This window comes from Engraulis encrasicolus, chromosome 10, assembly GCF_034702125.1.
Source record: "Engraulis encrasicolus isolate BLACKSEA-1 chromosome 10, IST_EnEncr_1.0, whole genome shotgun sequence".
Lineage (NCBI taxonomy): Eukaryota > Metazoa > Chordata > Actinopteri > Clupeiformes > Engraulidae > Engraulis > Engraulis encrasicolus.
Genome location: NC_085866.1, coordinates 54,643,128 through 54,659,827, shown reverse-complemented (window position 1 = coordinate 54,659,827; position 16,700 = coordinate 54,643,128). Strand labels below are relative to the sequence as shown.

Here is a 16,700-nt window from a genome sequence, read left to right as displayed (position 1 = left end):
CTGTCTTGCTGTCATGAAATGTGTTCTTGAGTATTTCAAAATGAAGGACAAACAAAACCGAACATGTTGGAAGGTGTGTGTACTGATGTGAGGAGAGCAGAAAATATATCTTAAAGCAGAGAGATATACATGAATTTACAAGTATATAAAAAGACGTTTACAAACAATGATCTTTTTATTTATTATTGCATACATCCACCATTCATATAAAACTTCAAGTGTCATATGCATTAAAAGGGAAAGGATTCTCTGAGCGAAGTCTGTCATGAAATGTCCACGGAGAACAACTATATTGCTTTGACAAAGCTGTTACAAGAGTGAAATTACACATCTCCAGTATGAAGTGCGTTGACAAATCCATTCAATCACTGCTAGCAATAATAAACAGGTATAACCTTTCCGTCATTGCTGCTGATTAATAGACATTTTCTATTGTTACTTAATATATAGAAACACTTCAATGCAAACATGAAGATGTACACCAAAGTAAAAGTTGTAATACTGGCTTCATGCAACCACACCCAGGAGCAGAGCAAGAGCAAAAAGCCAAGCAAGACGTCATTCAAAACCTTTACTTTTTCCAAAAGCATTCTACATAACACGAGTCAACCTAAAAATAAGAACAATTTAAAGTTCAGGTAAAATATCTATTGTTACACATTGCCAGTAAGAAAATAAAGTCAATCAGTAACGTAAAAATGGGTTTATAAGATGTGCCAGAGCAATTCAAAACAGTTGCATCAGCAAATGTAGACAAAGACAGTGCCAGTGTCGGTTCATGAGAAATTCAAATAAAAAAGATGATAAAGATATGAGGTACGTCAAGTAAAGCATGATCTATCTTTCCGTTATAGCTTAAGTATTGCACACGTCAAAAATGGCAAAGTACAGCCGAGCTCAAAACTACTTTGACCTTCTTATCGGTCAGACTTGTAACACAAATGGAGACATGTAAACTGCTGGATGCATCTCACAACCAATTCACTCGGAGGTCATTTGATTTCTCACATTTTGTCTCAAGCCAGCAGGTTCAATCAATAAATCTCATACTATGTACTGTGGGTGCAGGGATGGGCAACCTGGATGCATTAGTTACAACCCGGTGCCACATATTCCAAATGGCCTGGTTTTACCTGTCCAATTCAGCCAAGCAATCATTCAACCAGGCATGAATCACCTAGTTGAAAAGGGAAAGGTAAAAGCAGCACATTCCGAACATGTGGCACTGGATTATAGTTCATAAATCCAGGTTACCCATCCCTGCTTCGGGTTTAGCAAGGCTTGGCCATGTGTACATTTCCTGCGTTGGACCAGGGTGTTCAGGCCTCTTCAGGTGTGTATAATCTGTCACAAACACACTGCTAATAGGAGAGGAGCTATATAAGCTCATCCAGCACAGCACAGCACAGCACAGCACAGCAGCACGTTGGCAGAACGCTACAGCACAGTACAGCTCAGCAGGGGACCAGCACAGACAGCATAGCACAGGCAGCACTGCCTTCACATACAGTAGCTTAGGCTTCATTCAAGACATTTTACATGTTTCTCATACAGACCCATAGGTTCACCTCAACTAGCTCCATTATAACTTCTATCTGACCACCATGGGAGCCAAACTACAAATTCTTGGTTCTTTAAAAAAAAAAAAAATCAAGTCCACATTTTTTTGGTTTCATTTTCCAAATGAGCATTCACGGCTCTCGTGTCCATTTAAGAGAGGAAGTGAAAAGGGCTGGAGGAGGGTTTTCGTCCAAGGTGAGTCACTTAATTATGATGATTTCTGGACGTTTGGTTTGTTTTTTCTTGACATCTTCGTCCTTCCTCACAGAAGGGGCATTTCCTGAGGGTTGAGTCCACTCATCCAACTGGTATGTATGGCAGAGGAGGGAGGATAACGGATGTTGGCTCTGGTGCAGGCCAAACCAGGCAGCGTGCGTCCTTTTGAGGCTATGAGCGGCACAACACACACCCCATACCCCTCAGCAGGACATTCCTCCACTACTAGTCACACACAACACTTTACTAGCCCACACAGCAGCGGGTACGGACAAGACACGCGAGGAGACAGCTAGGGGCCAATAAAAGAAAGAAAGAGGAAAAAGAGAGGAGTCCTTCAGGGGAGTTTGTCCTGAGGTAACCCCAGAGTCTGGATGGCCTATGACCCAAATATGTGCTCATCTGGACTACATGCAACATGTGCATGCACGTACCATGCACACACACACACATACGTCCTGTTCTATCCCAGATCTTGCATGTGTGCGCGCAGGCACGCACGTATGCACACAAGTACGCATGAACGCACGCACGCAGTTGCAAGTCATATGGATATGATTCCTCATTCCAACAGCCGAAGATGTGATTATCATAATGGGAAAATAAAAGTCATGTGTGTCATTTAATTGAATTGCATTCTAAAGTCTCCAGCACTTCACCCCAGAAGACTCTGTTTCCTCATGCACAAACACACACTTCAACGGTCACCTTGCCTCAGGAGGGCCATTGTACTATGGTAAGGTGCATACTCAGTGTAAACTACCTCTCTACCTGCCTTTGCTTTTGTTATTCTCAGAGTAGGTTTCAGCAGTAGTCCATCACAAGAAACACAAGGTAAAAAAACAGTCCATAAATAAATATGTATGACAAACATATAAACAACAAACAAATAAAAAACTGATGAAAAACAACAAACGATGCAAGTAGAATCCAGGAACAACAAACAAACAAAAAATGCTTTATATATATGTGCCACACACAGAAAACTGTAACTATATACAAGAAGGTGAATCAGCAGTGGTTATTTAACCCCATAAACCTCCACGCCTCCCCGCCAGCCCAGTGCTGAGACCTGATCCACCACAGGGAGGATGAGAGAGGAGAGGAGGGTTCAGGCACCGGGGATTTCCTTGCATGAAGATAGACACCAAGAGCTTATCTGGCAGAGTGCCAGCATTGACACACCACACCTGCCCTTCCAACAGATACCTGCCATCGTCCCTGATCGCGTGGTTTGCATAGAACATGCCCTGGAGACCCGCACAGACACCTCCAGCACGCCTCAGCCCCAACTCATCCTTGAGCTTCCTTCATCAGCAGAGGGCGCTCTTGTGCATAGTTTCTCACCCAGCTCTGAACCACCTGGGCACAAAAGAGGAAGAAGGGGGAGGACAGGTTAGAGTTGTTGTGTAAGTGTAATTATTTCTCAAACAAAAATTGAACCCACTTGGAGGATTGATTTCTCTTAAATTACTTGATCTTCGTTCTCAAAATGTGTAAACAAAAATGGCCATGTTTACATGACGCTTTTAATTGTGAATCAATGATTAATAATGAAATAGTTCAGTCGAGTTTACTTTGCACTTTCATTGAATTCAGAATTGTGTGTTCACATGATATTTTCAAAGCGGAATTCAGTTTTATTCAGATAAAATGAGTTAATTCTGCATTAAATGTCTCATGTACATGAGGCCACTGTGAACAAAGGAAATAAATAAACGTAATAAATAACAAATTAAATAACAGAGTCACAGTACCAGTTGCATTCATAGATAGAACTATTATATAGATATAATAGATAGATTATTATACACCTCCATTTTCAACATCAATTCCTAAACATGTGTGACCACAGGAGTCCATCTCAAAACACATGATGAGATGCAAACACCCCATGGCTTGGACAATCTAACTCAACAATGCTCCATCCTTCTCTGAATCCTCAGATCATCATATCTTCGCACAGTGAGACTCATCATCGCCGTAGTGTCGCCTAGCGCCTCTGCATTTTCCTGGCAGCTAAAGGGCATTCATTATGGATCTAATCCATTACCCCGAAACTTCAAAATTATCTTGTTGCCTGGCAACTTTAAGTAGGTCTGATATGAGTTCTAATGTGCCAAGTTCCCTTCTGTTGCTCTGAGCAGTGTGGTACAGCCAGAGAGACTGGGAGAGACTGGAAGAGAATCTCTGGTAGAGCACTTAAATAGAGAGACTGCCACATTCACACAACATGATTCCACCAGACAGAACCTACATGATGCATGCATCATGACAAATGGCTACATGACAAATTTGTGAATACAAATACGAATGCTATGACTTCTAATGATAAGAACACAACAGTGTACTACAGCACATTTGTGGATATTCAAGGAAGATTCATAATCATGTGACTGCCGATAAGAATGTACGCCACAAGAGGGATACAATAAATGACATGGCATGGGCTACTCCTCGTCATGTTGCCTGCTCTGTTCATGGGGGAATTGTTTGCTCTCCTGATCTTGGGTGAGCATTCCTTATGCTGCTGCTGCTGTCCCCTGAATCTCTGCATTCCTAGGTGCTCATGGAAACCAGGGGACTCTTCTGAACAGAACTCCCATACACTGCTTTCCTTCAAGCGCCAACTCAAAACCCACCTGTTTAAGACTGCATATGACACTTAACTGCATATGTCACCTTCTTGCAGATAGCACTCCTACTTATCTGTTGTCTCTGTTTGTGTATCTAGGTCAGCATTGTTATCGTCCTCATCATTATTATCATCATCATCATCATTATTATTATTATTATTATTATTATTATTATTATTATTATTATTACCACCACCCTTTAGAGCAGTGTTTCCCAACCTTTTTTGTCTTGTGTACCCCCAAGCCTTTTCTGTGTGCCATGAGTACCCCCTAAGTCAAGTTCTGTATCGCTTTCTCTATCCCAATGTAACTAAGCCTTGTTAAAATTACATTTTCCAAGTACCCCCTGCAATGTGCTTGAGTACCCCTAGTGGTACACGCACCCCTGGTTGGGAAACACTGCTTTAAGATCAGCTCTAACTGAACTATTGAGTCTAACTGAACTGGAGGCCTAAACCAATATGTTCTGAACTTGACTGCAGTGTCCACTCCTCAACACACAACAGGGGAGCTACCACAATCTTTGACGCTCATAATTTATAATTAATGAAGGCTAACACTTCACAAATTACATTGATCTTTATAGCTTTAGAAATATTGCTCACATTGAGAACCTGTGCAGTGCTCAGCAAGGTATCAGATGTTGCTAAGCTGTTAAGACATCCAATCCTATTAAATATCAAAGCATTCAAATGCTTGGTCATTTTTCAGTCAATTGGATTACAATAATGCTTCGTCGTCAAGTATGTTTTACTGAGTCGGAGTTATGTGCTGTCATTTCTTAGTACCAGTTCAGAACTCAGCAGCATTATTTTGGCTGAACTTCTCACCATGGAAAGAGAGCATGGCAATTAATAATTGACGTGTTTTAACACTGTCATTTTTCCAGTCAATTTAATTAAAATATTAAAAAGTTAGTGAATACTGAACTTAGTCAATGAAATTGAGCCAATTGGGCCAATGAATACAGATAGGCATGTTGATAATCTCTGTCCATTTGCATTATTACACTTATAGTCAATGTTGTACCTGAAATAGTTAAATTAACTACAGTTCATGAACTAGTTCATAATTTGGGCAAATGTGAACTGAACACACACCATTTACTGCCTGATGAATGAACTATGAACAAGTTCATTCTGGTGCTTGCGAACTAACTAAATGCACCTTCGTTTAATAGGGTGCCACAGTTCCTTAGTGTCCAGGTGAAAACCCAACCAAATACATCGCAAAGAGACTTAATAGGATTGTTGACATCTAACACATGTATTTTCACTGTTCTGATAAAAGTTCTGTCTGTGGTGTTATAGGCTTTGCAAATCATCTTGAACAAGATACTTGTAATTTGAAGACCCATCATTTGTCTTCATTTTTGGCTGGTTTTCTTTGTTGCCCTCTAGCCCCTGCTTTCATTGATGCATTTCTTTGTACCATATTCATGTCCTCAGCGTGTTAGCATTTTGACATGTTTTTCCAATTTTGTTAGTTTTCCCTGCTTGTATTGTGAGCAGTGGGTGGTTTTTTCCAAGTCTTCCAAGTCTTATTTTAGTTTGTCTTGAAGATGGAAGGGTCACTCGTTCGAATACGAGTAGGAGGTCATCCCATATTAGACAAATATGGGGAAGGAATGGGGTGGGGGTACTGCTCAGTGCTGTCAACTCATTTTCTTTTAAAGGTAGTTGGGTGTGAGCAACTGGATCAGTGCATTTGTTGTAGACTCTCAACTACAATTCTAATTCTTGACTACCATTGTTTTTTTTTAATTATTTTTATTAAGTGGGTTAGCATGACACACAGAAAGAAGTTTGGCCCTATGCCCTCTTCAGCGTTATAATGTCCATCTTTGGTTTTGTATTTAATGGATTAGCACGGCACAAGTTGTGGTAGAGTGTAGCTTTTCTACAACAGCTGTGTGGTAGTCTACGTACAGTACATAAACAGTTATCTGATGAAGTGCCAAATGGTGACGGCATCTCCCCCCACTTTGCCAATGGTGAAGGTATCTCCCCCCACGTTGCCAACGGTGAAGGCATCTTCTCTCCCCCCCTATTAATGCGAATTTGGTTTACTTCCTTGCTTTATCAATGATTCTTTCAGTATATTCTGATGGCCTTTGCATTATGGTTTTTATGTGTTTATTTCCCTGCGTGTGTGTCAAAGGAACTCTGTTTATCTCTAAATAAAATTGAATGAACTGACCTGACTTCATAGACAGTAAACAGACTTAAGTTTGCATCCTCAGCCCTTCAAAACAAATTCCTTGTCCTTCCAAAGGCAGCATCATGCAATGTGGAGCGTTGACTGATAGGTTGCGGGTTCGAGCCCGGAATGGCGAACTAGCGCAGATGACCTCAGTTACATTTGACCAGAGGTGTCTCAGCTTACCTTTGTGTCCTCGTCCCTCCAGAGCATTTCCTGTTCTGCCTCGTTGACTTCCTCTGTGGGGTCATAAGTGTAGACTGGCAGCAGCTGGTGGCGAAGCCGGTCGAGCCTGCAGCGAGATGAGACGAGACGAGAAGGGAAAAACAAGCGTGGCATGATAAGGCCACTCAATACGCATCCGCCATTATGCAATACACACAACACAATACAGACAGTGACCATACGCCGGCCATGCCAGACGGAGCCATGAAAGCTTCATAGAGTAGAGGAGCATGCTCACCTTCGCTTCCGCCGAATGTACAGGACCTGGGGACAAACACATACAAACACGCGTTAGTATATTCCAGTTTTGTCAATGTCAATCAATACCACATCACTCCCACTGCCAACACCACATAAGAGCAGAACAACGACTTTTCATGACTTCTCAAAACCTTTCTATTGCTTCCTTAGTATTGCTTTAGGACCATTGGGTAAAATTGCAAGAACATTACCAGTCTTTTTCCTGGTAATGTAGTGACAGCAGTTCGTTTTTGTAATTGATGGTTATTTAGCAGGGGCAATGCAGAACTTGTACAGCAGATGTGAATACATAGAGGGATTATAGACAGATGGCTAATTTGCAACCACAGTCTCTGATCAGACATTTTTTTAAATCATATAATACATAGAATACATAATAGATTTGTGCAAAACTAAAAACACTAAAAAATATCAATATGTTGAATTCAGATGGGCAACAACACAGGCTTCTCCAAACTGCCCAATCCAGGCCTGTCTCAGCTTGCTGAAGTTTCAGGCCTAGACCTTGTGTCAAGTCTGTGTATATTGATAAATGTGGGTGATATACTTTCATGTCTAAGCTAAAGCTTCTGACAGTCCTGCCAGAAGACTTTTGTTGCTTTGTTTCCATATGACAGGAAGTCTTTGATTAATGTGTTACTTCATATTCACACAGTTTTAGTCCATTTTTGACTGCATGTGCCGTTTCCCTGTGCTGTTGTAAATTGCCATGTCACCTCTTGTCTAATGTTCTACCTCTATGGTGCCACCTCTTAGACTGTGGTCCAAGCTGGTACTGCGTTTAAAATAAAAACATTGAATCTTGAATCCATGTTGATAGGGAAAACACTGTATTAATACTATATAGCTGCAAATGATTTAAACTTTGAAAGTACTGGTTGTACCAGATATGGTTTTCTTCATGAATGAAGATTCATGTTACCATGTTTTCTTAATGCCATAAGAATGACAAACATTTTACCCTTAAGTTAGTAGTAGTAAATGTTTTACTGCACATATACAGCACCTTAACTTGCATGTGAAGTGTGTGAACTATTCCAACCAGTTGTCTTACTTATGGTTATGGGGCCAAACATGACAGTGACAGTGGACCCTTCAGGATAGTTAGTTTACAAATGCATGTAGCATGTCTGCATTGTTAAACTTTACAGATAGCATTTCTCTACAGCACATACAGCATGTGAATACATAGACTGAATGGCGTCTTTCAGGCAGGCCTGCTGCAGCAGACGAGACCAATGAAGTCTTTTGTGTGCCCCTCATTCCTAACTAGCACATTGGAGTCATCTCAGTCATGTGAGGATGCAGTCTTTACTCCAGAGTCCAGGCCCTGTGACTACTGCCCTGCCGCACAAACACATGCACGCACGCACACACAAATACATGCGCACACACAACTGCACACGCGCACACGAGCACACACACCCTCCTGAGCTCAAAGCTAGATCTATACTGCCGTGATCAGTGTTATTTTTTCCCAGGTGGTTCCACACAGTTGAGAGATGTGTATCAATCTAAAACTTCAACTTGCCCAAGAGTTGTGTATCGGCCTATATGCCAACCCCCCACCCCCCAATTCGCTATTCACCAATCAGAAGAGGGAGCCAAGGCTTACCACTGCGGTCACAATCCCGATGATAGTGATGAGGAAGAGGGGAACCAGCACCGATGCCACCGTTGCACTTGTGTCCATGACTACAGGAGGCTGGGTGGTAGAGTTCATAGCCCACTGGGCTGACCAGGCCGGGGGGTGAAAGAGGAGGAGGAGGAGGAGAGGAAGAGGGAGGGCGTAGCACTCCTAGTCGTCTAAGGGGGAAGAGAGGAGGTCCAAGGAGGGGGTAGCACTCCTGATTGTGGAGGTGGAGGTGAGGAGGAGAGGAGAGGGTGCTGGAAGTGGCGGGTGGAGGTGCAGGGAGCGGGGGGTAGCCCCCCTGGTTGTCCTGGTAAAAGAGAGGTGGGCCTCAGCCTCTCTCCAGTAGTGCGTTCACATTAGCAGGGCAGTAGCTGTGCAGTAGCTCGCTTGCTCCACAGCAACAGGCTTCCTCCCTCTTGTTTACGCCTCATCGTTAACGTTCATGTGACTTCCACATGGTCTCTGGCTGCTCTTCCACTAATCAGTGTGAAATCGGCCTTAAAGGGTCTTTCCTTCGGGTCGGGAAGGGGTGGGTGGGACGCACCAGGGAAAAGAGAAGAAAAGACACATTAATGAGAATTGTGGCTACTGGACAGGATTAGTTGGCAACAATTGTGGAACATGTATTTGAATAATTAAAACAAGTTATGGTGGAACGATTTGAAGACATTAAGGCATTAATATCACCACATATAAGTAGGTAGGCCTACTGTGTAGGTTTGGTAAGAATGACAGACGCTATGGACACTAATTATGAATCAGCAGCAATCACCCAAAACAAACACACATTTTAAATCAATTCAACATGATAGCCAGGTCGCCTCAACCAGGCTAAGAGACTCTGGAAATAGTCTCACTGCCTTCAGCTGGTGTAGGTAGGCTAGTGTCAGTAACTGGCCTGGCACATCAGACTATTTCAGTGTGGCTGCTTATCCCCAAATAGCTAAAGTTAGGACCCGACACATATCTGTTCGTTTCGACCGGTGAAGTTCATTACACCAGCCAAGTGGGTGTTTACGCACCAGGATTACGCACACTGGCACAACTACAATGAAACTTGGCGTAAGCGTGTAATACAGTGCCCCGCCGAGCCAAAATCCAGAGTTTTTGAAACTGATCCGAAAGACGACACACAGAGCATATGATCTCCCCACATTATAGATAAACAAGCGGGCTACTGTGAGCGCACCTATCACTGCTGCTGCGTAGCCAGACGATTCATATTTTCCAAGTCCTCACCAAGGTTGTCTCCAGTTTCGTCTAACAAAGAACTACGAAAGTAAGGCTATGGTCATCTCAGATGTTTAATGTTCGTCAAGACTTTGACTATCCAACACCAGCTGATTTGACATTCGAGTGACCATGACATCTTTCATTTGAACAGCCACATTTCTACACACTGACGCACTTTATTCTCCCCACGTTACAAAGCTTGAGAAAATGTCAAGGTAGATGGCAGCATGTATACACATAGGCTTATCTCCCGTGGTTACTTAATACAAACCAGAAAAGCTACAGAGGCGAGAGTTACATGGGGTACTTACCTTACTGCCTTATTCTCGAAACCAGGAAGAAAACACGCGAGAGAAATAAGAAATGTGGGCGTTGACAGATTCTTCTGTCCAATAGGAGCGATCTGTCATAGAGGCAGAAGCTACTGGAGCCTCTATGATAGAGGTTACCGTGCATGCTAAAACGATATTATGCCACCAGATGTCGCCAAAACTCGTGATTAAGTTCAAAACAAAGGTATCAGTGTATCCATTTCCAATTGTCCTTCTATACATACTTTACCTGCTTTCTCTAGGTACTCCCAGCCAAGACTGTTCTCTGTTGTTGTTCCCCAGTGGTGGAACCGTCTCCCAGAGGCAGCACATCTCTTGCAGCCTTCAAGAAGTAAGTAAAGCCTCTCCTAGTCTTTCATGACTACATAAATGCTTGAGCTGCAGCTCCAGATCAGACATGATGTGTATGTGTGTACTCTACTTCACACACAAAAAAAAACCCTGACTAACCTTTCTTTGCATCTGCACTTGTTGTTCTGTATATTTCCTGTGCACTTTGTAACTGCTATGTTGGCTATCATTATGTCCTCCTCGTTTGTAAGTCGCTTTGGTCATAAAGCGTCTGCCAAATGCAATGTAATGTAATGTAAATTCAAATAGCAAAGTTCCTGTCCACCCCTGCTATTGGTGCATGCGTGCGTGAGTGTGTGTGCGTGTGTGCGTGTGTGCTACGCTAAAGCTATAATGATGCTGAACTGGCTGTTCCAATACCGGGATGCAGAGTGAGGTGGAGTCACCACTATGCAAATTGGTCCATATCACCAATAGGCCTACACAGTAATGTGCTCCAAAACTACCCAAATCACCATCTGTGGAAGCACTATTCTCCTCTCACCCTCTCCCTCCTCTCCCCTGATGTTGTTTAACCTTCTGGCCTGTCCTCCATATCCTTTCCTCTGCCTCTCTCCTCACACTGCCTCCTCGCACCCACTATCTTCGATCTTCTCCTCTCCTACACAAAAAAATGTTGAACAAGACCTACGGGGCCCTTTTCACTGTCACCTACAGATGCAAATGGGACAGAATTCAGACACGACACATGTGGTAATCATAGTCCTTTATTAAGCCAGACATGACATGTGTTAATCTAGTCCTTTAGGTCCACTGGCACACACTGCATCGTTCTTTACATTACTAAGATAAATTAGGAGTGAGTGAGATTAAGTGGTAAATAATGCAGAAATTCATGTTGAAAAAGGTCAGACTGACCTTGATTGACATACAATTTTTATGTTACACCTCTCAACATTAAACTACATTTCTACATTCCAGTAGTTAGATCTCACATTAAACAATGTCATTGATATTCCTGTAAACTCCACTGTAGGACAGCAGGCTAGCAGCCCTAACATTGCTTAAGGCAAACAGCATGATCATATGCTGCATACTGGCATGGCTTTTGACTCTACAGGGAAGCGGCATTGACATTGCCGAGGACCCTACTGGCAAGGACGTCTTCACATTGCCAAGGCTGATATCTGTACAACAGAAATGTGTATCATAACATTGCTATGACATTGCCAAGAGTCTTAAGTAACCTATTAATGTCATGGTCATTATCCTTTTGGTTTGGTGATAAAAAGGTCATAATATAGGCTCTGCATGAAAGGGTTAAAGGAGCAGTTCTGCCGATTTCAATATGCTGTTGTATTGCTCACGCTACCCTTGACTTGTCAGTACCCGATGATGCTGCATTTTTCAGCTCAGCTCTTTCTGAGATCTGAGCTATTCTAATGGGGGCAGATTTTGTATACATTAAAAACTTTAACATAGGCCTACTCCAAATATTTTCCCAAAAGCTATCGCTGTTTGCTAGTTGTCTGCGGATGTTGCATAATCTTTTGGATTTTTTTGCAAATAAATAAAGATGTTTTTTTTTTAAATGTAAACAAATACCTGCCCCCATTACAATGACCAGGGTCTCTGAAAAGGCTGAAGAGGGGGAAAAAATCTCAGGTACTGACAAGTCCAGGGTAGTGTGAGCATTATAACTGCATGTTGAAATTGGCTGAAGTTATCCTTTAAAGAATAGGACAAACAGCACGGTGCTGAGTGTGAATCTCTAAGTGTTGAATTAACACTGCAATATTTACTGAATAGAGAGGGAACCAAGGGCCTGTCACACTGAGATGCCCGCAGGTGACTGCCATTCCCGTGATGTCCATGAGGCATTTAGGGCTCCGTGGCAAAGGACGGATAACTGCACTGGCCCAAGTGTGCCCAGGTGCAGGGGCCCAAGAGCCAAGAGCGTGCTACAAAAAACACTTAATTATTTGTCTATATTCATGTTCTCATATTGTGCTAAAATTGCAATTTCTCAAACAAAAACAAAAAGGCACTCAAATAGGCGCTGTGCTTTGCAAAACCCCAAAAACCTTTGGGACCTCACCATTCCATGGAGTGTGGGCCCCTTTCCTGTTGTCTGGACCAGGGGGCCATGAAATCATAAACCGTCCCTGTCCGTGGCTGTGTTCTGCATGCTGTCTTCAGTAATCCCCTTCTGTTGTAACTCCTCCTGAACCCGAGTCAGGTAGCCTGGATCCGGGTAGCCAAAGCTGCGGGATTATAAAGCACATGCAGTGTCACTATGTATTCATGGAAGAAATTATAAAAACGTATTAGGCTGCACTGGTAAATTCCCATCCTCTTTGCTTTTGATACCGTTAACCTGGCAGCTGAAGGTCAAGTGTCATTCTTAACACATATCTATTTTTAGTAAAACAATGAAAGGATTATGACTGACACTTAGTCTGAGGATATGCTTTTCTGCTGAGTTTCACGTTTAGTTGACACTACCTGATTGTCAGTTTGTGATGTGCATGCACACAACTTCGTCAAGTCAAGTTAGTACCATAGGTTGTGATGTAATCATGTTACTGCCATAATTGTGATATAAGAAGGGTTAACCGGTGGATGTGATGCATTAACAATGTTAGTAGGTTGTGATGAAGTAACAATGTTAGTACCTTGGTTTTATGTGGAATTACAGTTTGCACCGTAATGTGGTGATTTGAGAGATGAGAGTGTGAGCCCTCGGCCCGAGTTGATCTTATAATGTATGTTAGTACTTTGTAGTACCATATCTCCTATAGTATGTAAGCAGCAAAGCGAATTCCAAAAAAATACAGGCATATAAGGCCTATTTCTGTAATATAGAGTTTTGTGAAATAATTTTATGAGTTATGGGATCATGAAATACCCATTGTCAACAAGCACACGATGACACTCACAATAATGACAGCTGTTGAAAAATAAGGTTAGTACATCTGTTAAAGCGTTAGGGTCATTGCCACAATCATTGAAAAAATCCCAATCTGTTAATTCAAAATACCCCCTTAATGATTCAGTTGCCTCTTCGTTCTGAACCCTGGCGCATAGTGTTATTGGTTTTGCCTTCGTCAGTTTTGATTTGATTACAGTGTGGGCCCTCCTCCCAGATTGGTCTTATGGTGGATGTCAGTACCATAGCTTGAGGTGCAGTAACAGGTGGACTGTAACAGCACAATAATAATGCAATGAATAGTGCAGTAGTTTGAAGTTAGAGTTATGTAGTGACATGAGTGCTTACAGTGCGGGCCTTCGGCCAGTGTTGGTCTTGTGGTGGATGGTAGTACTATGGTAAAACGGTAACATCATCACATTATAGTTAGTAGTGACTTGCGTGCTTACAGTGCGGGTCCTCCACCGGTGTTGGTCTTGTGGTGGATGTCGTTCCAGGTGATGGCGTTGGAGAGGCCGGTGGTGGCTGAGGTGCCGATGGTGAAGACCAGCCTCCGCCTGAAGGCCTCCTGCAGCAGCCGCAGCACCAGCTGTCCCTCCGCATTTGCCGGCAGAAACGCCTGACGAGAGGTGCCCGCATACCGCTTCCCCATATTCGGATGCTCAGGCTGAGGGGGGGTTTAAATGAAAAACATTAGAGAAAAGGTAAGGAATGGAGAAATAAGGCTTCACCGCCTTTGAATACTCAGGCTGATAGGGGTTTTAATTGGAAAAACATAAGGCAAAAGGCAAAGAGAGGAGAAATGAATGGTAAATGGACTTAACATTGTATGCTCTCATTCACCGGTGGATGTGGGTGCCACGCAGGGTACCACCCTGCCACCAGGTGCAATTTGGGGTTAAGCATCTTGCTCAAGGACACATCGATGGGGTTAAGCCAACAGTAACTCGGGCCATTCGTGAAGTCTTTACGAGAAAAACAGAAAAAATCAACTTGAAGCCTCGTGGTGCCTTTACGAATAGCCTTGTTTCTCGTGGTTGGGCGACGAAAGGGGGAACTGACAATTGGGGTAGTTTGGTTCTGGGGGGAAGAATAATGCGGACGGACGTCAACAATCAAGCGAGACTGAAGGCTAACTGGAAACGATGGTAATCAAACATTTCAAACAAGTGATTTACGGTTAAGTTTAGGGTTAGGGTTAGGGTTAAGTTAGGGTTAGGGTTAAGGTTTGAGTTAGGGTTAGGTTTAGGGTTAAGGTTAGGGATAATGTTGGAGGAAGGGAGACATGGCATGAAGCTGACACATCGACAGCGGTCCCCTCCCGGAATGCAAGCATGCTGCTCGGGTGGTCTCTATCTCTCACTAGCTCTCTCTCACCCACTCTCGACGACAGCGTGCGTTGACCAACTACGAAAAATGAGGCTATATCGTAGCGGCACCACAAAGCATGTAGTTGATTTTCCCGAGAATGGGCTCATTAGGCAGTGTGGGGCTTAAACCTGCAACCCTCTGGATTCTGAATGGCTCCTTTACCACCTGAGCCACCACTGCCCTGTAAATAATGTAAGCACTGTAGCCTGAAGGCCTCCTGCAGCTGCATGGATACCAGCCGACCTTCCTCACATGGCGGCAGGAATGCAATGCCATGCGGTGCTAGTGTGGCTCTTCCCCATATTCGGCTGAGGAGGTTTTAAGGGGGGAACATTAAGGCAAGGATTGGAGAAGTAAGGCACGCTCTACACAATAGCCTTGTTATGTCCATAATGCTCCTCCTGCTGCAGCCTCAGGACCAGCTGCCTCACATGCTGGCAGGAACACCTGCTGGGAGGAACACTTTCCGTGAGATGTCTATGCAACAGTTCCCCACATTCGGATGCTCTGGCTGTATTTTGCATATTGTGTTTCACTTCTCTTTTTTTGCCAGTGTTGGATGGCTGTTTTCGCAAATGATATGCCTACATAATGGACTAGGAATAACACAAACACTTGATAGATATCTGCTTTAGAACAGAACAAAGTAAAACCAATGTGGCCTACTGTAAGTAGGCCTATGCAGATTAGGCTATAGATTGTTGACAATAAAAGAGATGATCCGGCTCAGATGTGAGTGCAGTTTCCTGCAGGGCAATGGGCAAAAATTCACATATCCAGAGAAAAACAAAGAAGTCGACTGCCACTCGGTGGCAATATTAAGCAAAATAATACAGTACTAGACTGTTACTAGTAAATAGCCTATCCATGGGCTTAGTGCGCCTAATGCTGGAGGCAGATTGTCCCACAGAATCCCATACATGGAAAAGGCAAGGTCCATGTCAGCCAATCAGAGTGCTCCGCTGTGATATGAAAGCATGTTGGAGGCTACTCTATGAAAAAGGGAAATCACTGTAAATAACTTACCCCTTGGATTCCGGGTGGAAAGGAGTAGTGGATTACTATAGAGCCATGGCCCTCGTAGCCCGGTAGACTCTGCCAACATTGGGTAACTTTCATAACTCCATCGTTAGGTTGCGTTCCGTAGTGGGTCCCGTAGAATGCATTACACACCGGGCAGGCAGGCTTCACTTTGAAGGCAGCGTCAATGCAACTTAGACAAAAGGAATGATTGCATTTCGACGTTTTTCTGCCCTGTATACTGTCCATACAAACTGCACAATAGTCGTCACTGTCAGGCATGTCTTTGGGTGTCTTGTCTGTTAGTCTCAGAGGATTCTCATCATCAAAACCCGAAGTCATGATGGGGACTGTTTTCATTTACAGTAGGCGTGGTGAGATGACGCCTGGTGTCGGTGTCTAATCTTGCCCAAATAGCCAGTGGCTGATATTAGAGGTTGTGTTTTCTCTCACTTCCATAGACGAAGCTACTCTTAACTTAGCCCATCACTGTTTCATATGACATTGTGCTGTTATAACATGCGGTCTCCAGCCCCACCCTGAAATGCGCTACGTGTCCAATTCAGGAAGAGGCGCAATGGATGGTAAACAGAAAGCAAGCGGCATGACGCACGATAGCCTATCCCAGAGCCATCTAATAACAGAGTTGCGCAAACCGGGGACCAGGAAGTCGGTTGGTGATGTGATCGCGTTGATTAAAATGTTTCTTAACAGTAAACTTCTGTTCTTGGAAACTAACACAGAACCATCACATACCAAACAAAGATTAAGTACAAACAAATTACATGACCTTT

The 16,700-nt window shown here is 43.3% G+C and overlaps 2 protein-coding genes across 3 annotated transcripts; both read right to left on the bottom strand.

The window, feature by feature from the left end:
- Nucleotides 1–156: 156 nt before the first annotated feature.
- On the bottom strand, nt 157–10,331 carry smim29 (small integral membrane protein 29). 2 transcript variants are annotated; one of them, XM_063209382.1, is made up of 5 exons: nt 10,275–10,331; nt 8,713–9,242; nt 7,075–7,100; nt 6,798–6,903; nt 157–3,138 (listed from the first exon to the last, which is right to left on the bottom strand). In XM_063209382.1, the coding sequence occupies exons 2-5, from the start codon at nt 8,818–8,820 to the stop codon at nt 3,070–3,072; spliced, it is 309 nt and encodes a 102-aa protein (XP_063065452.1). In that variant the 5' UTR covers nt 8,821–9,242; nt 10,275–10,331; the 3' UTR covers nt 157–3,069. The 2 variants fall into 2 exon arrangements, with proteins under 2 accessions (XP_063065452.1, XP_063065453.1); XM_063209383.1 differs by lacking the exon at nt 10,275–10,331 and adding an exon at nt 10,139–10,256.
- A 1,006-nt stretch (nt 10,332–11,337) lies between these two features.
- LOC134456356 (probable E3 ubiquitin-protein ligase DTX3) lies at nt 11,338–16,415 on the bottom strand. The gene is made up of 3 exons (XM_063207727.1): nt 15,913–16,415; nt 13,965–14,182; nt 11,338–12,850 (listed from the first exon to the last, which is right to left on the bottom strand). Exons 1-3 carry the CDS (start codon nt 16,264–16,266, stop codon nt 12,739–12,741), a joined length of 684 nt encoding a protein of 227 aa, XP_063063797.1. The 5' UTR covers nt 16,267–16,415; the 3' UTR covers nt 11,338–12,738.
- Between the last annotated feature and the right edge of the window lie 285 nt (nt 16,416–16,700).